General features: G+C 41.2%; 1 protein-coding gene and 1 long non-coding RNA gene across 2 annotated transcripts; one reads left to right on the forward strand and one right to left on the reverse strand.

The window, feature by feature from the left end:
* Positions 1-82: 82 nt before the first annotated feature.
* Positions 83-22,089, reverse strand: LOC107375503 (alpha-1A adrenergic receptor). The gene is made up of 2 exons (XM_015944065.3): positions 21,135-22,089; positions 83-1,115 (listed from the first exon to the last, which is right to left on the reverse strand). The coding sequence occupies exons 1-2, from the start codon at positions 22,087-22,089 to the stop codon at positions 550-552; spliced, it is 1,521 nt and encodes a 506-aa protein (XP_015799551.3). The 3' UTR covers positions 83-549.
* A 404-nt stretch (positions 22,090-22,493) lies between these two features.
* LOC107375540 (uncharacterized) lies at positions 22,494-26,020 on the forward strand. Its single transcript, XR_001571711.3, has 4 exons — positions 22,494-22,625; positions 23,432-23,510; positions 23,675-23,910; positions 24,999-26,020. It is a non-coding gene; the product is annotated as an uncharacterized lncRNA (long non-coding RNA).
* Positions 26,021-27,394: the final 1,374 nt, after the last annotated feature.

A 27,394-nucleotide genomic window follows, 5' to 3' on the forward strand; every position in this document is an offset into this window, starting at 1 on the left:
ACTTATCAGAAACAACAGAAAACGTATTTCTCCAGTAACAGTCTATGATTATGCTTAAACAAAAAACACAGAACTGAATAAATCGTTATGAGGAAAATTTAGATTTTATTTATTTATAACATTTCTACAAACATACCAACAACACATCTGATGATTGTGCGCACAACAGAAACAGATTATACTTTATTTTCACAATATAAGATATCAAGTGGCCGCAGCAGAAAAGTGATCCTTTATCTTTTCACACTTTTTTACAGTCAAGTTTTTTTACTTGTTTTACAGAGAAGGTGAGGACTTAAATCGAGAGGAGGAACTTTCGGGTTCAGACTCCATCAGCTGTTCTACACGGGAAGACATGTTTAGTCCTCGTCAGCCACAGATACAGAAATGTGGTGAAAATACCTGTGAAACAGCAGCATAAACAATACTCGGTTATCTTCACATTGATCACTGACGACGCTCCACCGACAGATGGATGACCACAAATCGTACAGAGGAACCTGTGTAGTTCTACATCCGTGCTGTGACTAGATCCCTCAGAGGAATCAATCACACTTTGTCATCAGGACTGATTCTGTCCTTGTTCAGCCCTCCCATGTCTTTGATGTTCCCAAAAGAAAATGAGAAAACACCTCCAGATGTCTCCTCTGGCGTTTTTCTTTCTCTTACCTCCACTCTCAGCACCCCCTGCTGGCAGTCTGCGGGGCTGCCAGGCAGCAGGTTGGGTGTAGTTGGACTTGGAGTGGTTGCTCCCCAAATGTATAACGTCTCCCCCTCAGGACAAGGAGGGAGGCCCTTGCTCAGGTAGCTGGGGCTCGGACTGGCCGAGGATGGCAGAGTGCGCTGGCTGCCGTTCAGCCAGCTGGCGTTGTGGTCTGTGGAGCCTTTGCGTGAGTTTCCAGAGGATCTGAAGGTTGAGGAGCGGTAGTTGTAGGCTCTCCAGCCGGGACGCTTTTGCTGATGACATTGGCACCTCAGGATCCGGATGAAGGCCAGCTTGAACTCACGGCTGTAGCAGGGGTAAATGATGGGGTTCAGGCAGCTGTTGAAGTATCCCAGCCAGAAGATTACTTTGAACAGGAGATCTGGAGGCCGTAGGTTCACATTGAAAGATCCTGAAGACAGCAAAGGAAAACAGACAAGTTACAAAAGGCATGTCCACTCTGAAACTAAATGTCTGCTTTTGGTTAGAAGAGGGAAAAACTCAGCTGATGTCTGAGCAAAAGTATCTTCCTTGTTTCTGGAAGAACGATTTAGTCAAAAGGTGTAAGAAGAAGGTGGAAATCGTGTTTTCACTAAGAGGTTTATGGGAGACAGTCCCACCTGGATTAAAGGTAAACTTGTCATGTTTTGTACTTAATCTGTGTGTGGTTGGGTTAATATGCCCAACTGGCTTCTTGTCAGTAAAATGTAATCTAATCATCATCAGACAGAGAAACCAGATTCACTAAGGTTGGGAGAATTATGGAAATATGTTTAGCAATACAATATTTTCCAAAACACAAGGATACATAAAACTTTTTTATTTGTTACGTTTTGCTTAAAGCTACAAAGGAACTATGAAGGATTATTTAGTTTCTGTTTTAATGAAAAAAAATTAATTATATAGAGAACGAAAACCAGGCTGAATCGTATTTCCCTAATAAGAGAATTTGTCACTTAAAAGATTGTGTCCTCAATTTCTTCTTGGACTAGTTGCCAGGCAACCAGCAGATATTTTAGTTTCCACTTCTGGTCCCAGGTTTGATGCTAAACTGAGCTGATTACAGCAAAACCAATCAGCCTTTAATCCAACAAAGAGAGATAAAGATCCTGTGATCTAAAGGTGCCTAACACTGAACATGGTCACAGTAAAGATATTTCATGAAGTAGCAAACAATCTTTTTACGTATTTACATGTAACATCTAACTGAGAGTAATTTGTCACGACCAAATAAAAAAATCCTTAAAATCTGTTGCATTGGTCAAACATCTGCATTAGATATAATTTATTGTATTTTTAGCACCAGTTTACTTGAAGTCAGACTCTTTTAGCAATGCATTTCATAAAAATTATACCCCTCAATAACACTTATTGTGATGTTTTTCCTTGAGCACGTACAGTACCCTTTTGCTCTAAATTTTAATTTTGAAATAGGTAAAAACAAAACGGTAAGAAAAACAAACAAAAACAACAAAACAAAATGAAGCAATTTTCCTTATTAGAATGGAGTCTTTCTATTTTTAACATATTAAACAAATATTTTTTTTTATAAAAACACAAATTCATTGAAAATAATGCAACTTTTAGCAGTTCCCGGGTTAGTTTCACCAATCTGTTTTTATATGAGCTCAACACTGAAAACACATTTTTATTCTAATCTCTAAAAACGATTTAAATATCAAGTTTCAGATGAGAGAGTTGATCCCATTGACCAAATGTGCCTGATAAAAATGATTCAGCATATATCTCTAACACGATGTCTGATGTCTAGTTTATGGAAGGGAAATGCGAGTCGAGCTGTTTCTGATTGGCAGCTCCCAGATTCAGATTGATTTCAGGTTGCAGGTCCCACTGCAGCCAGCAAGTGGCATCCTTTATTTAAAAAAGGCAAAAAATGGAAGAGTTCAGATTTAAACAACATTGCTATACAGATTTTACATGATTTAAAATGGGTTTCAACAGATTATGCACTTAACTCTCAAAAACAATATAAAGGGAGTAATTTATATTTTTAATTCATCCCATTAGACAATAAACATAAATAAACCTGAAGTTCCATTAGTGGCAGGCTGTGATGTCACTTATTTACTAAAGATTCACAAAGGCTGATGCTGTGTGTAAAAGTCAACAAGGCTGATTAAAGAGGAACACACTCCAGAAACACCTCCACCGCCAAGCCGCTAAAGCAGAAACCTAAATGAACGTGTTTAACCTGCTCCTCTTGTGAGACTTTCTGCTCACATGTGTCAGAGCGTTAAAAGACAAGGACCTGTTAGAAGCTGGAGGTGAGGAGAGAAAGACAAAAAGAGTCCAGCACAGCGAGAGACAGATTAGTGTGAGACAAACACTGAGTCTGTGTTTGAGAGCAAGCAGATATGCACAGTTCTTAAATTAAACCGACCCACGTTCGTTTGTTATTATCAAACTCCTGCAGAGACTGAGGATGCATTGTAATCTCGGGATTTCAAGTGTGAAATTAGCTCCTTTTATTGCACGACAGACAGACAGATATTCAGACAGAGAGACAGACAGACAGACAGACAGAAGCATGCCAGTCTTCTTAAAAAGTATGAGATTGGCTGCTTGAACAGTTCAGTAAAGTGTGTCAGGTTAAATAGGTAAATATGATCCTAAATCAGATTGGTTGTGCCATGATAATTTTGTCATTTTTATCTCCAGCATGCAAAAATTAATTGTTTTTATTCATGCATTCATTTGTTACTTATCACATGTCTTTTAGTCATGCATTAATAATTAGATACTCTATTATTTAAATTCATGCATTGATTTCTTATTTTATTCATGCATTCATTTATTTTTTATTCATGAGTGAATTTATTGTTTGTCTCATACATTATTTTTTATGCATGGATAATTAGATAAACTATTATTTTATTCATGCATTAATTAATTATTTTATTAGTGCATTAATTAATATTTATTTAATGCATTAATAATTAGAAAATGTATTGTTGTATTCATGCATTAATTAATGAATTTATTGATGCACACATTTTTTCATGCATTAATCTATTAATTTGTTAATTTATTAATTGACAATTAATAGATGCATACATTTTATTTTCAAGAATTCATTTATTAATCCATTAGTTTCTTATTTTTTTATGCATTCATTCATGTATCCAAGCATTTAAGGATTCATGTATTCATGAATTTGTTTCATGTAATCATGCATTTATGATACTGTGCGTTAATGCTTTATTTCAATTACTTACCTGTACCCGTTCCTTAGCAACAGAAACAAACACAACAGGGCTCCTTTGATGACATTATCATCTAGAGTCTATAGGTGAGAACTAGCTCCAGGCTCAGTCAGAGCTCTCTGTGCACTTGAGAAGAAGACATCGTATTTTTGCTGTCTGACCTGAACTTTTGTAAAGAGTTTGTGAACATCACACCATTTAACCCCCAGAAACCCAAATTTAGAAAACAACTGCAAAATCTTTTTTTAACCTTCCACATGTTGTTCTAGGAGGCCAGATAAACGGGCCTATTTACACATTTTAACAGCCAATAGTGTTGCAGAACTGAACAATAGGACCTATTAGCAATGTAAATGTGGTTTTAAAAAGAAAAAAATGGGGAAGGTTTATTTTTGTAGACTTAAATCTGATGTTGTAATATTACAACTGTGAAGCTTTGAGATGGCATCAGGTAATTATCTTTCAAAGTTTGAATTTCCATCCAACAAAATTCTTTGGAGTGACATGATCAAACAAGAAGTTGGTGAATTACCAGACGTAGGAATTATAATCTATCCCTACGATCCCATTTATGAAGAACCATTCTACACAGAAGTCAGCATGGTGAAGGAACGCAAAGCAGTTTCTCAGGAAAATCATTCCTCTGCTTGCAGAGAAATCCTGGAAGACTTTCTTTCTGATAGATTACAGAAAGAAATAGAGGAGAAAAATGCCACCATTCTTTATCTGGTTAACAAGCTGAGGAAACAAGAGGATATCGATCTCGGCTCCGGACAGAGAGTTCTGCTGTTGTGTCCTTGGGCAAGACACTTAACCCACCTTGCCTGCTGGTGGTGGTCGGAGGGACCGATGGCGCCTCGCCTCTGTCAGTGCGCCCCAGGGCAGCTGTGGCTACATCGTAGCTCATCACCATCAGTGTGTGAATGTGTGTGTGAATGGATGAATGATACACTGTAGTGTAAATTTCAACTCAGACTGAACACCATATCTCTGAGCCAGAGGTAGTTTGTAGATTACAACCAGAAACTGGAAACAAAGAAATCTTGGATGTGAAGATTCTCCAAGATTTCCCAAATGAAAGTTCTCACATAAGAAACACTCGGTGTGAGACAGAGACCAATTTGAACCAAGATACTGTTGATGGAGTTGTTTCTGAAGAGTTTGTTCCCCCAGAACGTAAAATCATGCAACGGCAGGCTCAAGAAACGTCCACAGATGCTGAAACACTTCAAAATCAAACTCAGAACAGGAAGTTTCTCCAATACAAACAGACCTGGAGAAAGAGGACATCCCATCAAAGGACAAGATTTCTGAATTTATTCAACCATCTGACATTACAGAACTGTTGGAAGAGAGTGAAAATATTAATCCTAAAAAAATTGAAAGTGAAAAAGAAACGTAACAAAAAGAAGGACTTGTTTACGGCTCTAACCACGGCAGGTTGGGAAACGCTGCAGAACTTGCCGTTTTCTGACCTGCTGTCTGGGTTTGAGACAGAGAACCAAATCAACGTCCTTCTAACTGACCTGGCTTTTGAGATGGTGCAACCTTCAGATAATTAAGACGTTTTAGACGAGAAACCACATCTACATAAACTTGCTCCGGAGGAGGTAACAGAATTCATCTGACACCTTCCTGCAGACGCCAACCTTTCGAGTCATTCTAACATGTTAGATTTAATTTTCTTTCTTTGAACTTCATTAATTATTTTGTTTTTCTGTTTGTAATTTTTCATAAAAAACTAAAATGGTAAAAAAAAAAAGCCTCCCCTTCGCTGAATCAACACCTTAACAAGATGGAGGGGTTTGCGTGCCTCTGTGATCCTGAGGTCTGTGTTGTTCAGGTCTGCCAGCAGCCTCTGGTGGGTCTGCATGACTGACGGGTCTCAGGAGAGGGGTCAGACTAAGAGTGATTCTAACACCTTTATGGGAGTAGACAGCTGGCAGCTTCGTTTACACTGAAACAACAAACACGTGTGTTTTAAACAACAGTTTATTAATAAAGTTATGCTTTATGTAGGTTTTTCTTCCCCTCTGCCTGTGACCCAACCCTGGATAGACGGATGATAGTGGATGGATAAATGGACGGCTCTTCTGCACTAGTTAATGTCACGACAACAAGCTAAAGGCACTGGTGAGGGTGCTCTCAGTAATGAGACTGGGTTCGACTCCCTGTGGTGCCTTGCTCACTGGACTAACATTTTTGTGTAAACACAAGCTCCATCATGTTGGTTACACAACTTCTTTTATCATAAGTGTGAATCATACAGCTGCGGGGTTGGGACACATTAGCTGCGTTTACATGTGCCAAATTTCCTCAATCCGATTGAAATCTTGGTTGATCGGAATTTCCGATCCGATCATGCCGTGCGTACATACGCACCAAGCATTTAATCCAATTAAATAGGTTGAGCATGTGCAGAGTTGCCTTTCCCGAAAGAAAAATTGTAAACAAACGCCATGAAACGAAATGAAAAATGTAAAAACAGAAATAACTATTCTTCCTGCTTTCCTGATTTATTTATTCAATTTAATATTTTTATTTAGCTCATAGAAGTTACGTTTTCTTCAGTGAATAACTGCAGATCTATGCTTTGCTGCATTTTATTGTTGATTAAAATAAGGGAAGGTTATGTCTCTGCCTCTTGATCAGCTGGTCCGCGGGTCTGAAGTGACAGCTGTGCTGTTGCGTTGCGCTGCGGCACAGAGCGGGGGGTGGGGGGTTAGACTCATGTTTTATTACTGAGCTCTGTTGTGGCTTATTATTAATAATGTGACAATCAGCTGAAACTGTTGAGAAAAATCTGTTCAAACAAAATAACAGAAGATGTTCAGAAAGTTTAGAAGCCTGTGTTCATCATTAAAGAACCGCATCTCAGGTCATCTGCATTTACGTGCTTTTAACACGGACTTTACTGTCGTCCAGAGTATTTAACCGAGGACGTTTTCCTACCCAATATCAGCCTCCAATCAGGTCAGTAAAACCCATATTATCCTGTGTTCTTTACAAGCGCGCCTCCATCACCTGCTGCAGAAGCTGCTGCGTTCAAAGCTGACAGAAACGGGGATCCGTGCGCTGCAGCCCCTGCAATAAACCTGCGTATTTCCAGTACAGATTTGAACATGTTTGTCGAATGATTTGTGCAATAATCAGATTTTTATTTTACTTCCACAAAATGCAAGTTCTGAATTAAATATTACTGAAACGGGGACGGCTTGTCGTCGCATTTAAAAGCCGCCGCTCGTTAATTACGCCGTCATTTTTGAAGTCAGGCAGTCCAAATGACAGCAGAGAGGCCCGCTCGCTGTTGCACACATGCACAGTGGGCATTATTTTACCCCAACAATCCAAATGGCTGTGCACATGCACGTCAATCGGAATGAAGAACGGAATAAACCACCTCTCTCAATCGGGCCGAATCGGATCAGAATATTCCGATTGACATGTTTACATGCAGAATTTTCGATCTGATTGGGCATTCAATCTGATTAAATATGGGCATGTAAACGTGGCTAGATGTTTCCTGGGATCCTCGGGTGTTTCAGGTCTTTCAGCATCAGACAACCCAGCCAGGGCAGATCAGGCTCTGACTTGTGTCCCAGAAGAGTTGACCCACGTTTCAGGCCTTTTTGTCTAAATCCACCTGGACTCTGGGTGGATTTCAGAGTAGAGAGAGCTCTAGGCCTCTGTGGTAGATTTGAGGACTGTCCTCTGAGCTACGATGCTCAGGAACACTTTAGCACAGGGAGTCCGCCGCAAAGCCTCAAGATTCAAAAGTGTGCATGCATGTGTGTGTGTGTGTGTGTGTGTGCATGTGTTTGTGTTTGTGTGTGTGCATGTGCGCATGTGCATGTTTGTGTGTGTGCGCGTGTGTATGTGTGAGCATGTTCGTGTGCGTGCATGTGTGTGCATGTGCATGCATGCATGTGCGTGTGTGTGTGTGTGTGTGTGGATACCAGACTGAGATGAAACCAGAGAAAGGTGTCTGAATGTGTCTTGGCCTCCTCCACTGCCAGTGAATGAGTCTGTTCAGAGTAGTTGGTACTTTCAGGTCATATTTTCCCTTCTGGAAACACACTTAGACGTGTCTGCGTGACTGTGAGAGTTATACGTTTGATCAGGATTCATCATGGAGTTAGGAAGAAGGACATTTTATCCAGGTTTTTTTCATCCACCTTCACATGTTTGTCAGTTTCTGTTACTGTCCTGAAGATCAGAACCGGCTTTGATTGCTTCAGGACAAAATTTTGTGTATTTTCTTTTTTCTGGCGGGTATTTCTCGTGAAGATCTGAAGCCTTTTGACAGATTGGTGAGGGGGTCAGAGTCATTTAACCTGTTGTTTACGTCCCTGGGTAGTACAACAAACTGTGTATAATTTTAAAGTAACCCAGTGACCCATATGATGACCAGATGTTACAACCACAAACTTAACGATCCTATATGAGATAAAAATCACAGAACATCACAAAGTTGGTGCCAGAGCTGAGAGGGCCTATCTGATAACACATCTTTAAAGAGCAAGTCACCCCCTACCAGATTCTTACTCAACTCCCACTTCCTGTTTGAAAAATGCAACAAATGCTGTTGCCTAGCAGACCGAGAGGGCGGAGCCACTAACAAATACACACACTCACAACATTGTAACATCATAATGTACAATCTAACATCATAGTGTACCTCTTAGCCAATAGCGATGGCAGATTTAAATTCGAATGCAGTGTAGAGCTTTTGCCTGACGAAGGTGCATCGCTGACAGTTTTAGGCAGAATATTTTAATTTTAACTAAGATGCACTAAAGTGCCGAATTAGTGACTACACGTGTCTGCAGCACGATCAGACACTCATTTATACAGTTCATCAGCAAAAAAATGTTGATTTGGAGTGACTTGCTCTTTAACTCTTTAATATCCACACTAAGAAAAAGTATTATACATATTAACCTTTATTATTCCCTCTGCATTCTGTGTTGCTCATTAGTTTTATCATATTTCACTTACTGTATCTGGGGAAACTGTTACAAAAGTGCACTATACCCACTTTCAGTAAATACGAGTCATTGATAAAGTTGGGTACCTGGGGCATACAAATTCCCTGGCTTTACAATTAAATTATTTGGATTTCTAGACTTGGTTCACCATCACACAAAATAATATGTATATATATATATATATATTTATATTTATATATTTATATTTATATATATATATCATCTGTTAAAATAGGTCTTCAGACTAAAACTGACAGCCTGTTAGTCAGTATGATGGAGATCCAGAGTCTTCGTTTTTCCAGCCACTCTCATCAAAGCCAGATGAAGGGTCCATCAGATCAACATGTAAATGTATGCCACTGAAATTATAACAGTTTGTGATTTATTTATTGAGATCCAAACAGTTCATTGCAATCCTGATATAATGCAGATTGAGATAGTGATGATGGCAGTGCATTTTTCAGCCCTAGAGAATATCAGGTTTAGAGAAAAGTTGGCATTTCAGCATCAATCTGAACCAAACATTGTGTAAAAATGGGAACACGTATAATAACGGAGCAACCAGCTCAGAGTTTGAAACTGGTTCCAGTTCCTATAATTAATTCTACCTAACAGTTATTTGGCTTCTCAACAAAGAAAAAGAAAAATCCTACAACCGAGTGTTAAACTTGAACTTGATGATCGTCTTTAACCCTTTGATGCATGAATTATGAAACCTTCAACCATGATTTTTTTACAATTTTTTTCATTTGTCTTCAGGTGTGAATGAAACAAATTTCAACAAACATTTTTTGTAAAATTTTATAATTTACAAATAATTTATTACATGTCCAGCTCAGTGGACAGCGTGCATTCTGAGCATGAAATATGTTGGCTTGACTTACTGAAGTCCAAATGGAGGGGCTCAAATGCAATAAAGTCTTCAACAGCTGTGCTTACTAGCAAAAACAAATAAATAACAATTTTGAGTACCTGTCCACTGTAGTGACCATTATGCACCAAAGGGTTAAGGACCATCAATTAAATATCACAAGTGAAAATAACACAAAGCTCCTGTAAACCTAAAGTTAAAGTCCTGCTAATTGTTACACTGGTGTGTGAAATTTGTTTTCCACATTGGACCGATCCCTGGGGGAGTGATGAGCTGCAGACACGGCCGCGCTCGGAAAGCATTTGGTGGTTTAGCCCCCCAGTCCAAGCCCTTATTGCTGAGCGTCAAGCAGGGAAGCATTGGGTCTTATTTTTTGAAAGTCTTTGTTATGACCCGACTGTGGATTTGAACCCACAATCTCCCAGTCTTAGGGTGGAGACTCATACCACTAATGGTCTCCTAAGCAGCATTTTACTAATAAAATTAAAAAGTACATTTATTCATGTACCGCTTATTTCTCAGTTTAAATGTGGAGAGCTAAATGATAAATGGCCTGTATTTGTATAGCGCCTTCTTAAGCCTATGCTTCTTCATCAGCTCCACAAGGAAGAGATGCACAGACGGAGACGTTTTGCCTTCAGACTTCTCTGTATTCCAGGGAAGTGTTGCAAAGCAATTCCCCCCAGGACAACAGAGGGCGTAGCTTTTTCTGGGGTATCTTGTCATGTATCCGGTCAAAGATAGTATAATACTATTGTGTTTATATTGTAATTTATGTATTTTTTTCAACATGAACAAATTTGCCCTCATTCTCCCCCACCTCTTCATGCCCTCGCCACCTCTAAATCCACATTTACTGTAATTTCTGTCCACGAATAAAAAAACTTCCTGCGTATCTTTTTACTTCTCCAGTCACAGGTGAGCACAACGTTCGTATTTTTGTTTTTCCACTAAGTATTCTTTGACCTGCTTCGTGTCTGCTGCTAGATATCTTCGGCTCTCTTTATATTTTTGAGAGTGCAATGGTGGCGCTGTTAACGAAAGCGTCATCCTGACCAATCACAAACTGGTGTGCTCTGTCTTGTTAGACGGATGTTAAGAAAAGTGGGTTTGACTCTGTCGTTCCTTGCAAGCCTGCTGGAGAGCCCTCGCAAGAACGGATAGTGGCGTTGTGTGTCTTCATAATGACGCAGACGCAGAAGCATAAACTAGGCTTTAGGGTTTTACAACCCCCCAAGGTGCTTCACAACACAATTAGTCATTCACCCATTCACACACACATTCACACGCTGATGATGATGAGCCACAATGTAGTCAGAGCTGCCTTGGGGCGTACTGACACCACAGGTCCCTTCGATCACCACCAGCAAGCAACAAGTGTGAAATGCAGCGGCGCGTCTGGTCTTCAATCAGCCAAAAAGAGCACACGTCACCCCTCTGTTCATTGAGCTCCACTGGCTACCGCTAGCAGCACGCATCTAATTCAAATAGCTAACACTAGCATACAAAGTCCGAGATGGTACGGCTCCCATCTACCTGAATCCTCTTGCAAAGGCTTACGTCTCGGCCCGGCCGCTCTGGTCATCACAGGATCGTCGGCTAGCAGTGCCTACCCCACGCTCAGGACAATCCAGACTCTTCTCATGCATCGTTCCACAAATGTGGAATGGCCTTCCAAGCACTACCAGAACAGGGGCTTCCTTTTCAATTTTCAAGAAACTCCTGATGACCCTGCTCTTCAGAGAGCATCTTCTTAACTAGCACCCTCCCTGCACCCGTCCCCCCTCTCTACTGTCCACTCCTTGTTCCCATCTCTCCATGACTGATGTCAATGTTGTTGTTGTTGTTATTGTTGTTGTTAGCCTCAAGGGCAATATGTCGATTATCACTTGTAAGTCGCTTTGGACAAAAACGTCTGCTAAATACATAAACATAAACATAAGTGTCTTGCCAAAGGACACAATAGCAGCCTTCTCTAGCAGGAGCCAGGATCAAACCTACAAGCTTAAAATTACTGGAAAACCCACGCTACCCTGTGAGCTACTGCTGCCCTGGCCCTGACCTGGTATCTTTCTCCGACAGTCACTGATTGCTACAATCAATTTAATGTCACTAATTAAGAAGCTGGAGTTCCAGGAGAAAACGTATTGAGAAGAACATACAAGCTTCTTGCTGTGAGACAACAATATAGAAAGAAAGAAAGAAAGAAAGAAAGAAAGAAAGAAAGAAATCTTTTATTAAGCTCCTCTCAAGATAAAAATCACAAGGCGATTCACAATAACAACAATAAAAACAATAAAGATAAAGAAAATTAAAATGAAAAACATTTGAACATTTGTATTTAAAAATGTCAGGAAAGGAAAAGAGAAAATGAATAGGAAAGAGGGAAATCAGTAGATCCTGGGAAAGGCAGAGTTGGTAGAAAGCAGAATAAGGAGAGGGTGGTGATGAAGGGGGAGTTTTCAGCTACTTTTTAAAGGAGACCACTGAGTCCACTGATCTCATTCTCAGGGGGAGAGAGTTCCAGAGTCTGGGTTCAGCCCTTGTTGCCATGACGCAACAGAGTACTGTTCTGTTCCAAAGGCCATCTTAGCCCTGTACTCAGTAGAATGGACTTTCTCCTGTACTTGCCAAGAACACAAGTACGTACTTGTGTTCTTGAGTATTGAGGAACGGCCAGAGCCCCCTGAAACGGCTCATTCTGGAAGGTGCTGAAAACATCAAGAATCAAACTACTGAAAGGATTTGGTACGAAGAACTTCGTGAAGATGTTTTGTATCGATCATAGAATTATTATAACTTAAGAAACAAGTCATATTTCCTCTGATGATTGAACTGTATGAATGAGTTTTTATTACAGTTTCATGTAAAAGCACTCAAGAAGGAACTGGACCTCCTTGCTTTGGTGCTCAGAGATGGTTTAAGTGAAACAGTGCCAAATAAATAAACTGAAGTGAAATGAAAGAAAAGGAGAAACATATGATACTTCTCATCATAACAGAGATGAAGAGAACTACTCTGAGTTATTTGCTTTCATGAACAGTTTTTTTTATTAAAACAACAAATAAGGATTTTATTAGGGAAAATGTATTATTGTTATGTTTGGAATATTTACAGCGATTTCTCTAGAAAAACTGTCTTTCTAAAACATATAAACACATGACAGGTTATACGACAGGGTTGATTCTCACGTTCATTTTGATGCTGAAGCTTGGCATCAGTGTGTTTGTATGCCAGCTATTCGTGTGCCTCCATATTTGCTATCTCACGCTTTAAAAAAAGAAACTGTTTATTTTGTGAGGACAGTGAATACTATGTGTAAAACTACTTTCCTGTTGATGGGAAAATGTTCCTATAATTTGTGGCGGTGATGTCAAATCAATAGGAGCAGCCAGACCCAGCTTGATCGCTGGCTTTCAGCAGTCTCGCGGAAAGCCTGAGCGGAGTCAGAGTTTCTCTCTGGAATCATGAACGTCTTAACGAGAAAAACAATCCTCACTTCAACCATATGGACATGTGGTTCCTTCGTCCCCCCAGGATAAGCTGGACAACAGCACAAACCAAAGGAGGGCCAATGTCTTTGTGTTCACGTGCCATCGTTCTAAAACAAAAGTCTGAACCTAAAGAAAACCTGCAGAGCTGCAACTGTTACACAACTTTTTATATTTTGTTTTGATGAACATCCATGCATAGAAGATAATTAGGCCAGCTAAAATGATATTAAAGTGAGGGATCTGACTTAATTTCCGGGATGTAAGTAAAATTATTTTCATATCAGTGGCCCTCATCCTATTCTGTAAATATCCACAAGAGTTTTTATTTGGCAATTTTTAATGAAAATAAAATAAAACAGATCTATAAATATTACTGGTGCTTTCAGTGTCTCTCTGTTGTGACAACTTATTGCAATTATTCCATGAAAGAACTGAAAAGCTGCCTAAACACACATTTTTTACTACATCTAAATGTAAGAGTTATTTTTTTTTTCATAAATTTCAGCCAATTTTTAGCCAACATCAGAGCCGTTGTAGAAGGTCCAAAGAACCACTTGTGGCTCCAGAGCCGCAGGTTGCAGACCCCTGATTCCAAAAGAGCATAAATAAAAAGCAGGAAACACTGACTGATCGCCTCCATCCACGTTTGGAACAAGTTTGTTTGTCCAGATTCCATTTTTTGTTCTTTCTGAAGTGCTTACATTAATTGGGTTTAGTATCGAAGAATGGAAGGGGCTCGGCTGTGAGACAATAGTATAAATATACATCAGATCACCACAGAAGGGGTGTGTGTGTGTGTGTGTGTGTGTGTTTTTGGTTGTGGTCTCGCCCCTTCTGTTAGGAGGACTGCTTGCACGTCCTTCCTGAGGACACACATCTCACTCTGAAACACAGGAACATCGTAACAAAACGAGGCATCCTGTTATTCTCACTAATTGGAAGAAGCAATGCCACACACACACACACACACACACACACACACACACACACACACACACACACACACACACACACACACACGCGCGCACACACACACGCGCGCACACACACACACACACACACGCACTCACGCACGCACGCACGCACGCACACACACACACACACAATCTGCTCTCTCCTAACTCATGCATCCTCTTTCCTAACACCAATAAATATGATTAATTCGTCTTGGTCTGAGAGGCATTATTGCCCTCGCGCACGGCTTTCAATAAAGCCACAGCGTGAAGCTATTTTTGGGAAATTGGAGTTGACATCCACAGACCTTTTCACCATCACACCTCCTCCTCCCTGCCCTGTAGAACCTGCTGCTCATGGCTGCCCTCTTTACTCTAGAAAGCTTTGACACAGATCGCTCTCATTATTTTCCATCTTGAAAGCAGACATCAATCACCCCTACATCACGGAAGTCTGCCAACTCAAAGGAACATTAAAAAATCAGTCAAAACCTTTGTGAATCTATAGAGAAGGTGTGTCTTTCAGAAGCACACTCAGAAGACACCCGTCAATACATAAAACTGGTTTCTTTCCCCATTCGGACTCAGAGTTTGTACTATACTTGTTCTGCTCGTCCTATGGAGGATATTACTTCCTGCTCTGGGAGGAGAGTGTGTGTGATGAAATAACACATGCAGTCCTCTGCTGACGTCGGAGAAAACGGAGAAACGCACCAGCTCCTACCTTCTCTGCTTTATCCTCGCATTCATGATCAGTGGCGATGCCAAGGGGCGCTAGGGAGCGCTATAGCTACCCCTGGATTAGTCACGGCACCCCCATAGCACCCCCAAGTAAATATTAGATTTATTGTTTTTTTACAATTTAATTTTAATTTAACGTGTGACAATATTTAACACACAAAACAAAAATAATCAGTAAATTATCATATAGATAGTAAAAACTTAAACCAAAACAGGAAATTGATGTTAACCTTTGACCTAATTTTCCACCTGCGAACGAGTGAAAGGTAGAGCTAGTGGTAAAATGGATCGTTTTTTGTTGCCCACATTTCCACGGGTTCAGTCAGAAATGAATGAATCTTTGGAAGTGATCTCAGACCCACAAAAACCTATGGATCTGGATGAAGAGAGTCAACCCTCAACCGCCGCAGCAGTCGAGGGTTTTGCTGCTGGAAATGCTAACGCTAACGTTAGCTAAACTTGCAACACTATAGATGGTTTTCTGTGAGGCTGTATGCATTTATGATTTCATGGAAAATCAGCAATTGTTCATATGTTTATGATGTATATTAATGATTGTTTCAGGTGTTGTTGAGGTTTTGTGCACACATGTGTATCTGCTAGTGTTGAAGGTGTTTTAGAGAACAATGGGTACGCACGACCACTTTCTTCATAGCACCCTCAATAAAAAGACTAGCTCCTTCATAGCACCTGCAGAAAAACATTTCTGGATCTGCCACTGTTCATGATCACCCATAGACCTCTTTATAGAGAGCTGTGATCTGTTACGGGTTTAGCTTTCATTAGGTTTGAATCTTTGTCATAATTCTCCGTCCATCATATACTTCTTATAGAAGACGAACGAAGTCACTCGCTGGGTTTGAGGAACAATATGTTTGGTTTCTAGGATTCATTTTAAGTCATTGGTAAGAAGACATGTTTGCACTTGAAATACACATCTTTAACACATTTTAGAAGATAATCAGCTTATCTTCATGTAAATATTAACACAGCTTTCTGATGTGCATTAGTACGTTGTGACTTTTATGTTTCAATAAAAGTTTTAGTTGACAGTCCCTAGTGGCTGTTGAATATATTACATTCACATTTAGTTTAGTTTGTTGGACCATTTTTCTGAAAAGGTCAGGTGATGTTATAAATAAAGCGTAGTATTACTTGAAGAAACACAGATGACTGTCGTCTTTCATGATAGAGAATTACACTAAAATCAGCAAGCGCTGAGAAATGATGGAGTTGTCATTACTTTTGTCCGGGTCCAAGCTTTCAAAGGCGAGGATGAAAATATTTAAGTTAATAATCCTTGTGGGCCTCAAACTTTTAACTTTGTTTAAATTAAATTATACAAAAACTACTTTATGGTCATTAAAAATACTTGTAATCCTCAAAATATGTCCAAAATAGACACATCTGAGTGTCATGTTACATCACCAGCCTGCCGGAGAGACAGTCAGCATTCGAGGTGATCGCTCCTTCCAGACTTTGGAACGATCTTCCTTTATCCTTACGTAGCAAAACAAACAGCTAAAGACCCTTTTATTTAAAGCTACTTTGACCTAAATCTTTAATTGAATTTTCTTATTTGTAACTCAAATCTTTCATCTGTTTATGAAATTTTTGAATTTTATGACTTTATTTTTTCTGATGTTAATCTATTTCTGTTTTGACATCATTATGACTTTATGTTATATTTGTTTTGATCCATGTGAAGCACTTTGTGATCCTATGTCTGTGATGAGTGCTAAATAAATAAAATATACTTACTACATTCTAGAGATGCAATCAGGGGCCACACAAAATCATTCTAAAGGCCTCATATGGCCCCGGGCCACACTTTGTCATGCCTGTTTTAGTCAATCGTCTCATAGTGTTTCTATTTTCTTATGTTACATTAAAATACTTTATTTTTTTCTTTCTCTTCATGGAAAACGGGTTCTTCTAAATATTTAGTGGAAGAAGTTCATTGGCAACAATTTTGACAAGCTATTAAAATGTTATCTAGAAATGCAGAAGAGATCATGTATTTTTTTAAATATTTGTTTTATGTTGGGTAATACTTTTTAAAATAAAAAATCAACAAAATTCTAAATGTTGCAACAAAAAAACAACAACAACATTTTCTCTCTTTTCTGTTTTTGAGAAGCACGCACATTGCAGAGAGATGGTACACCTGGGTTAGGTTCTGATAAGATTTTAGAAAATGTAAACAATTTAGTTAATAAACTCTCCTTTATTTACTGAAGTTAGAAAAGAAAAACAGTCTGTGATTCTGGCTTAGCCAAATTAAAAAGATTAAATTAAAAACATGAAGTAAAACGTAAAACGGGGTAATTAGCCAACTCATGATTGCTCACCAGAGAGAAAAGTTGGCTGAAAAACCAAAGTAATAGATAACAGAAAATCTTTAAAAAGGACAACGTGTTTAACGCTAGATGCCTCTGGAAAAATCTGGCAGAGTTTTTAAAACGACCAGCCAAAGGACTTAAAAAATAAGAACACTGGATGGAAAATCTAAAACTGAGCATTAAAAACTGGGGAGATGTGGCGGTCACCGGGAGGTGAAGCTTGTTGCTGAACGTGTTGGGTGTTGGATGGGTTTTACCCTTCAGCTAAAGGGGGCTCTGTTCTGAACAGAAACTGGAGAAAAAAGAACAACAAGATGATTAAAGTCAGTCGGTTCCCTTAAGGTTTCTGGTGAAATGTTACCATTAATGTATGTAATGCAGCCCGATTAGGAATCTAACCTCTAGGGTTGAGATGCATTGAACCAGATTAAACTGGAATTCACTATTTTAATGCATTAAAGCTAAAATTGAATCCAGGTGTGGTGTAAAAATGGAGCTTGTGTTCTCAGAGATTGTTCAGGTGAAGTTTTAAAGAGGTCCTTCTCTCATGTTTTTAATACATTTGCAGTGGTCTCTAGTAGGAATGAAAGCCTTGAAGGCCTGGGGAAAAAACTGATGTGTCTGTTCCGGCATGGAGAATTCAGCCACATATAACACAAGCCTGGAGGAGTTCTGCTGTGTGGTGGAGTTGCTAATGCTGATGGTTAGCTTCTACTTGTTTCCTGGACGCTGAAACAACAACAGCCTACCCCGTTGCAAGTCGAGATGGGTGAGTCCATGAATGTTCAGTGACAGTGTGACGTAGATCTGTCGGGATCTTCTAATCCTAGTGTCATCGTCTTTTGTCTATCCGAAGCTAATGCAGGAGATCGGTGCAGGAGACTATTTTCATGTTCAGCCTGCATATTAAACTCAGACGAATCGTTCTAATTAATATTTTGTTAATACATTATTATTTTTATGTGATTTTTTTAAACTAAAATTACCAACAATATTTACAGTTTGCTGCTGACCTCGACTCAGGACGTTGTGGATCAGTGAGTAAAGTACTTCCAAGACCTTCCCAATCCCACCAGCACGTCTTGCAGTGAGGAAGCAGAATCTGGGAACTTTGGGTTTGGCCCTTCAATCTCGTCAGCTGAGGTCACTGAGGTGGTCAAAACTTCTGAGGTGGATGGGATCCGACTGGAGTTCCTTGAGGCTCTGGATGTCGTAGGGCTGTGTTGGCTGATGCGGTTCTGCAACATTGCGTGAACATCGGGGTCAGTTCCACTGGATTGGCAGACCGGGGTGGTGGTCCCACTATTTAAACCGGGGGACCACAGGATGTGTTCCAACAACAGGGGGAACACTGAGCCTCCCTGGTAAAGCCTAGTCAGGAGTTCTGGGGCCTCATTCATCAATCGTACTTACTTGGAGCGACAGATAAACCACACAAATCCGATTCCAGTTCGTATTTTATTTTACAGCAACAAGAATCCTCCAGAACCTCCTCTCCTTCCCGATTACACACGCGTTGTCACGGTAACCAGACTGAATGACAGCTAAGAGGCTGCACTCACACATTTCAAAATAAAACGAACACCATCCAGAATTCTTAAATGTAAAATGTAAGTGACAGCCCGTTACTCTACGATTTATCGTATTAAAGTTTTTATTTATTCCTGGCAGGAACCTCTCCTGTGTCCCAACCGCGTTTATAACCTCTGCAACTTGTTTGGCTCGTTTGCAGTTCGGCAGAAAGTGTCTCGACCTCGCAAGCTTTCTTTTTCTCCGGGCAGAACGCAAGGAATTTCCTCATGGGCTGAGGAGGTAGCGTGACCAAACATGGTTAATTGAGGGCGTTGCTGTATGTAAATGATGAGAACAATCACAAGCACCTGGGCACGCACACGGGGGATTTGTCATCAGACGAGTGCGGAGGAACGTGCGTAAGGGAGGCCGCCGCATGTTTCATGGATCAGGATTTTGAACTGTTGTAAAAACATTCTAAATTTCATTCATAAGAACAAATTTAGGAATATTTCTTCGAACATTTGATGAATGAGGCCCCTAGAGAGGAGAGTCCATCAGATAGGTGAACCTCGGACTCAGGAGGTTTTTGTCCTGGCTGCAGAACACTGGACCAGCTCTATACGCTATTTAGAACGACCATGGAGGGTCTTGGAGAAGGCATTTGACCACATCCCCCGAGGGCCCTTTGGGGGGTACTTTGTGAGTATGGGGTACCAGACCCTCTGATACGGGCAGTTAGGTCCTTGTATGACCGGTGTCAGAGCTTGGCACGCATTAAGTCAGGTTAGTTCCCGGTGAGAGTTGGACTCCGCCAAGGCTGCCCTTTGCCACTGATTCTGTTCATAACTTTTATGTTTTATGCTGTTCACAGCTTAGATCAAACTCCCACAGAAGACCTGCTGGTGCAAATTTAAAGAAGACAGAACAACAATTCTTGTCTGGAAAAAGTTTTAGAGGAAAGATGAATTTAAATTTCCTGTTTTGAGGAAAACCACAGCAATTTCCTTCTGTCAAGGAGATTTCTCAGCTTGTTTAGGTTTCCTTCATGCACCTTGTTTAAAATGTGCATAAAATGAGCCAGTATGGAGCTTTGTCCCAGTGTATCAGTATTCTACACATGAGAGTGTGTGTGTTTCTGTGTGTGTGTGTGTGTTCTTGGCAGTTTGTTCTAGTGTTGCATAATCAGGCCCCTCCTGTTGATCCCCCCTCCCTTTGTAAATCTGTCCTCTAAAGCCTCTCAGATTTTTAAATTTGGATAAATTAGATTTAGTGTCTAAAAATGCCTGGAGGCTAAATAATCCTTGCTGTGAGACTCTCTCCTCCCCGAGGACAAATGTGTGAGGACGTGATGAGCTGCAGCTTGAAGCCAGGGGCATAAACACACTTCTACAGTACCATAATGGAAACACACACACACACACACACACACACACACACACACACACACACACACACACACACACACACACACACACACACACACACAAACACACATTCACAAAAGTGCCGACATTTCCCAGAGGGGTTAAAGAATCGGGCTAAATTCACAATGAGAGTTCAGTGAGTATTTGGGTTTTTGCCTCCTGCTCCTGCTTTCTTAACCTCTTGCAGCTCGAGCATTTATCTGCAACATATTGTCCAATTTCCTCTGCAGGTTTTCACCAGACCCGCTGCAGCGTGCAGTCATTGCTGGGTCGGCGGGCCCTGGATGAGACCACAGCAGAGATCCAAACACAGATGAACTGAAACCGAGGGAATACTGGAAAGATAACAGCAACTGTTTGGATAAGCCTGCAAAGAATTCCTCCTCAAATTCCCCAAAGTGTGTCATCGCTGATTAAGATTCCTGAACTGGACGACTAGCCCTTAAAGCTTTACAGTTACTAAGACTTTTGGTCAACCACTCAGTAGATGGGTTAGGGTTAGCCACCAACAAAAATGTAATAAAGTTAAATAAAAATAAAAAAACTCCTAAAATCATATTTGGTCACAACGTTAAACACACCTGGTGTTATTATAACTATCTTATACCCATGCTGTCACTGGAACAAGTGCAGATTAGAACCTTTTCCATCCTTTAAATTACTACAAAAATCCAACTAAACTAATAATAGAAACTGGGCCATATTATCATATAAAACCTTATTATAATACACATAAATAAATAAGATCAAACTTCCCACAGAATGTAACGACTCTTCTCCAAATCGAATTAACCAATAACGTCCTAAATGTCAGTGTGCAAAGAACTGTGTGTGTTTAAGCTTCAATTACAGTGGAAGCTCTGTGACCTTTGAACCTACCTATGGGTAAGGCCAGGAAGAAGGGCAGCCAGCAGAGGATAAACATTCCCACCACAACTCCCAGAGTTTTCGCGGCCTTCTTCTCCCGGGAGAACTTCAGAAGTTTCACAGTGAGGGAGCTCCTCGCCTGGTGCGCGCGGCCTTTACCGGCGCCTGGACCGCTGGGGTCCTCGTGCACCTGGGACCCCTTGTGGATCCTGAGGGTCAGCTCGCTGGTGTTCATCCTCTCGCGCATCACACCTGCCTCCAGATTCTTAGTGGTCCTCTTGGCGACGACGTACACGCGGCAGTACATGGCCAGGATGACGGCGAGCGGGATGTAGAAGGAGCCGAGGGAGGAGAAGAGCGCGTAAAACGGCTCCTCCGTGATGAGGCACACCGTGTCGTCTGGGGATGGCGGCTGCTTCCATCCGAGCAGAGGTCCGATGGAGATGACCACAGACAGCACCCACACCCCGAGCATGGCCAGCAGAGCGCGCTTCTCCGTCACGATGCCCGGGTACTGCAGCGGGTGGCTCACCCCGATGTAACGGTCGATGGAGATTACGCACAAGCTCATGATGGACGCGGTGCAGCACAGCACATCCAGCGCAGCCCAGATGTCACAGAAGATCCTGCCGAACACCCAGCGGTCTAGGATCTCCAGGGTGGCGGACACCGGCAGCACCGTGGTGCCCAGTAACAGGTCGGCGATGGCCAGGTTGATGATGAAGTAGTTGGTGGGGGTCCGCAGGTGTCTGTTGCACACCACGGAGAGGATGACGAGGATATTGCCCGCGATGGCAAACACGATGAAAGCCCCCAGCACCAACCCGAGCGGGATGGCCCGGGTCAGGACCAACTCCGTGCGGTTCCTCCCAGAGCTGTTGGTGAAGTTGATCTGCAGAGAGTCCCAGTCGAGTTCCGAGGAACCATTTTTCCACAAGTTTGTGACATTGTCAGTGCTCAAACTCATTTTGGTTCACGACGTCCTCCATAGCAGGCTTCTGATCACCGCAACGTTAAAAACCCGGAGCGTAAAGGCGCACAAGTGGTCAAAGTTCTCAACGTCCTCTTGGTCCTTTCTCTGTTGCGCGCGGATGCGTTTCTTTCAGCTCCTTGTGCCGCCGCGCAGCCGTCTCCCTCCTCTCTCCTGATGGCTCAGTGGAGAAGTGATGGTGGTAGCAGTCATCTCCTCCCGTCCCCTCGCTCCCACACGCAGCGCTCCCACAAATTGACCAACGATCCCCACAAAACAAGTGCGCATGACGCACCGCGCGGAGAGACGTGACTCCACCGTAATGACACTCAGTAGTCTCCTTTTTAAAGCCCAGTCTGCGCTTCTGGGCGCGTTTAAGGAGACGCGCTTTGATATGTTGCTTTTGGATCTTGATATCCCTGAAATTTGAGCTCTTTAACGGTGGCACTTGTGACACCAGCAGCCACTTCCCCTCCCATCGGGGGGAGGCTGCCAAACTGGACAAATATCGTGCAGACGAGCCACGTAAACCGGTTGGTTTTTATTTTGTTTTAAAGAAGAAAAATAACTCAAATGAATCCCATAATATGTTCTTTGTAAGTCAATCCAAAATAAGATCAACTCTAATAGGTTTTATTTAAGATCTGCAGTCAGCTCTCACAGTAAAGCACGTAAAGTCAAATGGATTCAAATCTCAGCTATTTCTGCGGGACTTACTTTCCTATTTTGGTCAAAGGGAGAATTCCTCAAAGTAATCTCATGATGGATTTGAGCTCAGTTAGTGAGGAGCGACTGACTTAATGGGTTCGGGGCCAGTGGGGCTTTGATAGAAGCAGCGCCACTCCATCTGACCCCCCTTCTCCGTTATCAGACATCAGATATGGTTTAAGAGCCAAATGAAATCTTATGATGTTGGATTTAACCATTTCTTTCCTAAATCAAAGCTCTTGACTAAATAAGGTGACGCTCAGAGGTTATGTTTGTGGAGCGTCTTAACTTTACGATGCCTTTTTATTAGTGAAATATTTCAAACATCTACACCAAATAGATTTTGTTCCATTCAAAACCACAAAGAACATCTCCTGAGATTCTCCCAAAACACCACATTTGGAGAACAGGGGCTCCTGTTTTTGCATCGGATCATATATCTTTAGGTATTTAGGAGAACAGCAAAAAAGAAGCATATTTCTGTACCATTTTTTAAATTTTGGGTTAAGTAAAAACGGGACAAATGAGACACTGTTAGTGTATTTTTGAAATCATTGTTTTTACTGCATTTTAATTGTTTTCTAAGTGACGTTTGTAAAAGTTCTCACAGGGTTATTCTTTCTGTTTACAGGACAAACTCCTGATATACATCGGCTGCAGAAACAACACACGTCCCACGACCTGACAATGTATGGTAAACATTTGACAAGGTACATTTACTTCCATTCAGAGTTGTGTGTGTGTGTGTGTGTGTGTGTGTGTGTGTGTGTGTGTGTGTGTGTGTGTGTGTGTGTGTGTGTGTGTGTGTGTGTGCTATGCATGCAAATGAATTTCACTGATAACATTATGTCCATCTGCTGCATGCCCTCTTCAGACTGGTGTTGGCCGATCGATCCGCGCGTGAAAACGACTCCTCATCGTGCTCCCTGAACCAGTTTTCCACAGTCTGATCCGGATGAATCCTGGCATTGTCATTCCGTGTCACATGGTTATTTAAGGAATGAGAAGCTGCATGCACCATTTGTCAGCATTAAATGACTTATTGTCAGCTAAAACATATTAATCTCTTCTGTGTTTTTCTGTTGGGAGTCTTCTGTCAGAATGACTCAGGTGAGGAATTTTAGTTTTTAAGACCAAACGTTTGAATTTACATGTGGGTGATATTTTCAAAATCATGCATAACATGTGAGGATGAGTTTGGAATGAAACAGATGTGTTTATCTTCCACCATCAGCAATTTTATGGGTAAATAGTGAGAAATTAGTAATTTACTGTATCAATGTTAGACTTTGTTGACTTTTAATGAAATATTTTAAGATTAAAGTCCCATAGTTGTCACACAAAATGGTGAAATTCATCTCCACATCTGACCAATCACCGTGGGGAGCGGCGAGCTGCAGCTGTGGCCGCTCTCGGGAACTATTTGGTGGTTTAGCCCCCAATCCAACACCTTACAGCTGAGTGTCAAGCAGGGAGTCATTGGGTCCTGTTTTCATAAAGTATGACCCAACTGGGATTTGACCTCTGACCTCCCAGTCTCACGGCTGACACTCTACCACTAGACCACTGAGCCGGCCTCATCAATGAGCTCAGAAAGCGTGATAAGCATCATTTTAGTGTTGTCAGACCGTCACCATACTAACAGAACCTTATGACTTTGGACTTGATCAGAAGTGTTGCTTATATTCAGTTTTGGCTCTGAACCAACCACACGTGTGATGAATCAGACTTCCTTCATTAGTTTATAGTTTCAGCTGAATCTGCAGAGGGAAAACATCAAATTGTGCTTAATTACATTTAAACAGTAACGAGCTGTTCCATGTCTTTTATAATTGAATTTATAAAATATCTTGGTAAAATTTGGAGATTTCCAAACCTCCTGAGATCATACTTTGTGTTTTCTGTGATGTAAAATAAAATTTAATTAAAATATTCACAAGTTTCCTAGAAAAACACGAATAAAATATATTTTTCCCTTCAATTCAATATCAAATGTTTCTAAATAATAAAAAAAGTCTAAGTTGAAGAGAATAAAATATTCTAGTGCAAGGAGCCAATATTTGTACATGTAGGTGCAGGGACACAGGAGGTTAAGTCTTTTTCACTGTGTGCTTTACTGAAACTAAAATAAGACAAAAGACTAACACATATCTGTCTTTGGGGGTTCCTTCTTCTTATTTTTACTTCTTGTTTATCAGGTGGAGGAGCTGGACTGCTTCGTTAAATGCTAACATCACAACAGCAGCACTCCTCTCCAGCCCTGCTCCCACCTCAACACCACCCCACTCGCTGTAAGGGAGCCCGATGCTGAAGAAGACTCCCATCGCCATAGTGATTACCATTCTGTAACCCTCACCCTGGTAATCATGAAGTTCTTTGAGACACGGATGCTCCTGCACATCCAGAACTATCTTCCCCAGACTTTGACCCCTATCAGTTAAGAAGACCCTGCAGTGACTTTCCTTCCCAACAGTCCTCAGGAAACAAAATCTGGACCACAAGCAGCTAATCACCTTCTAGTCTCGTCCATGAAGGGCCTGCTGATGTACTATACCACAGCTTGGTATGGCAACTGCACCATGGCAGATAGGGTGAGGCTCCAGAGAGTGGAATCAGCATCACAGGAGATCATTAGCTCCCCTCTCTGATGGACATCTACACCTCCTGTCGCCTCAGCACAGCAAGGAATATCATCAAGGACCATTCCAATCCTGGCTCTGATCTGCTGCCTTCAGGAAGGTGCTACAGGTGTGTCAGGACAAAACAAATGTTTCTTTCCAAAAGCTGCCTTCACCGTAATCTCAAACTAGGACTGACTCACAGTGAATATATACACACGTATAGCTCCTTTGAACACTGGTGTTATGTATTATCTTTTCTACAATTATGTTGTGGGCAAAGGAGGAGCAAACGGTCTAGAGGCTGTGATGCTGGACTCCTCACTGAAGTCCGTGAAAATCTCGTAAATGGAAATGGAGTCAACTAAACGTGGCAGTGTGAGCGTCCTGTCACAGTGTCCCGGTTGATTATGCGCCCTGGCTACTTGGCTAAGGGGTGTCCCTTTGGCTGACTGGTAAGCGCACGTGACTCTCACCCGGGAGTCTGGGAATCGAATCCTGCCCTGGCCCTCGATTCTCCACCTTGCCACATAAATATCCACAAAACTGTTATGTATTGTGTCATTAGTTCTTCTGCAAAAGCAAATAAATGTTTTCAGCTACGATTTCCTCGGCTACTTCCCCTCATTTCATTCCCCTTCTTTTTTTAAATTACTTTTCATCTACTCTTCCCTTCCCTTCTTCTCATCCTTCTCTCCATCTTTCTTCAAGCCAGAACCATCCTCCTGTGTCCCAGATCCAGAGAAGTTGTTCTGTATGGTTTTTGTTCAGGTTTATGTGACTGAACGTCTTAGCAGCTCTGCGCTGAACAAAGACTAATACATTTAACATAAACCCCCCTCATAGAGCTGTCTGAGATGAACTTAGATGACTAAAAATAAAATCTGCGTTAGAACTGCACATTAACAGGCCCTTTAAAAACTAAAATAAAAGCACCCCATTTTGAATATTCATCAGTCCTAAAAGCTTCTATTCTGTGAGAAACTTGAGAAACGTCGGGCAAAGACGTAAAATCCTGTTTGTGAGTGATGCAGGAGGACATCTTTTGTGTGTTTTGATAAACAGTTGACATGAGTGACAACCCTGCAGTATCGATGCTGATATTTTATTTAGTTTCTAAGTTAGAAACAGTTTACTTCTAACGACTCGCCAGTCCAAAGGAGTGATAAAAGCACTTTTGTTCTTAAAGGTTTAATGAGATTCCAAACTAAAATCCTTCAATATCCCTAATCCTCAGTCGTGAGATCCTTCAGAGAGGATTGAGATGACTCCGATGCAGCCTCCAACGGAGGAGCTGGATTTGTGAGCATCTTTCCTCACAGATAAATCAGCAGGAATTATCTCATTTTATTGCTTTGACAGGAGTTCAGGACTGGGATCAAGTGCATTGAACGGCTTATTGCCCTCGATTGAACACTGAGCTTCTCAAATGGCTTCTGCTGTTCATCGTGCAGCAATGTTCATCAGGTGGGAAACATTTCATATTATTTCCTGGAAATGTGACATCCACATTCCTAGGAGACTCACTCTCCTGTTTTGGGGATTTATATCAAGTTCAGGAATTTCAGGATTCTGACAGAACGAGGAGATGTTTGGATTCCTTTTCCAGATATGATGCCTTGGGTTTTACACCAATTTGATGACTTGAAGCAAATCAGATAAGTTCACAATCCTCTTGTTTCAGCTGAGGAATATGCTGTATATGCTGAGGATAAAGTTTTGTCTCAGTGTGACATGTTCCAGTAATTTTACTCCAGCAAAATGTCCAGATATTCCAGGTGATATAGAATTAAAATGTGACAGTTTTTCCCTTCCGTCATGATTTCTGCTGCATTTTCCCAGAATCCAACCTCAGCCTGATGTTATCACAGCAACACAGAGCCGACTGACAACACATGTTCTGTGTTACGTGCTTTAATAAGAGAAACTAATATGTACTGTCACACACACACACACACACACACACACACACACAC

Source organism: Nothobranchius furzeri, chromosome 1, assembly GCF_043380555.1.
Source record: "Nothobranchius furzeri strain GRZ-AD chromosome 1, NfurGRZ-RIMD1, whole genome shotgun sequence".
Classification (NCBI taxonomy): Eukaryota; Metazoa; Chordata; class Actinopteri; order Cyprinodontiformes; family Nothobranchiidae; genus Nothobranchius; species Nothobranchius furzeri.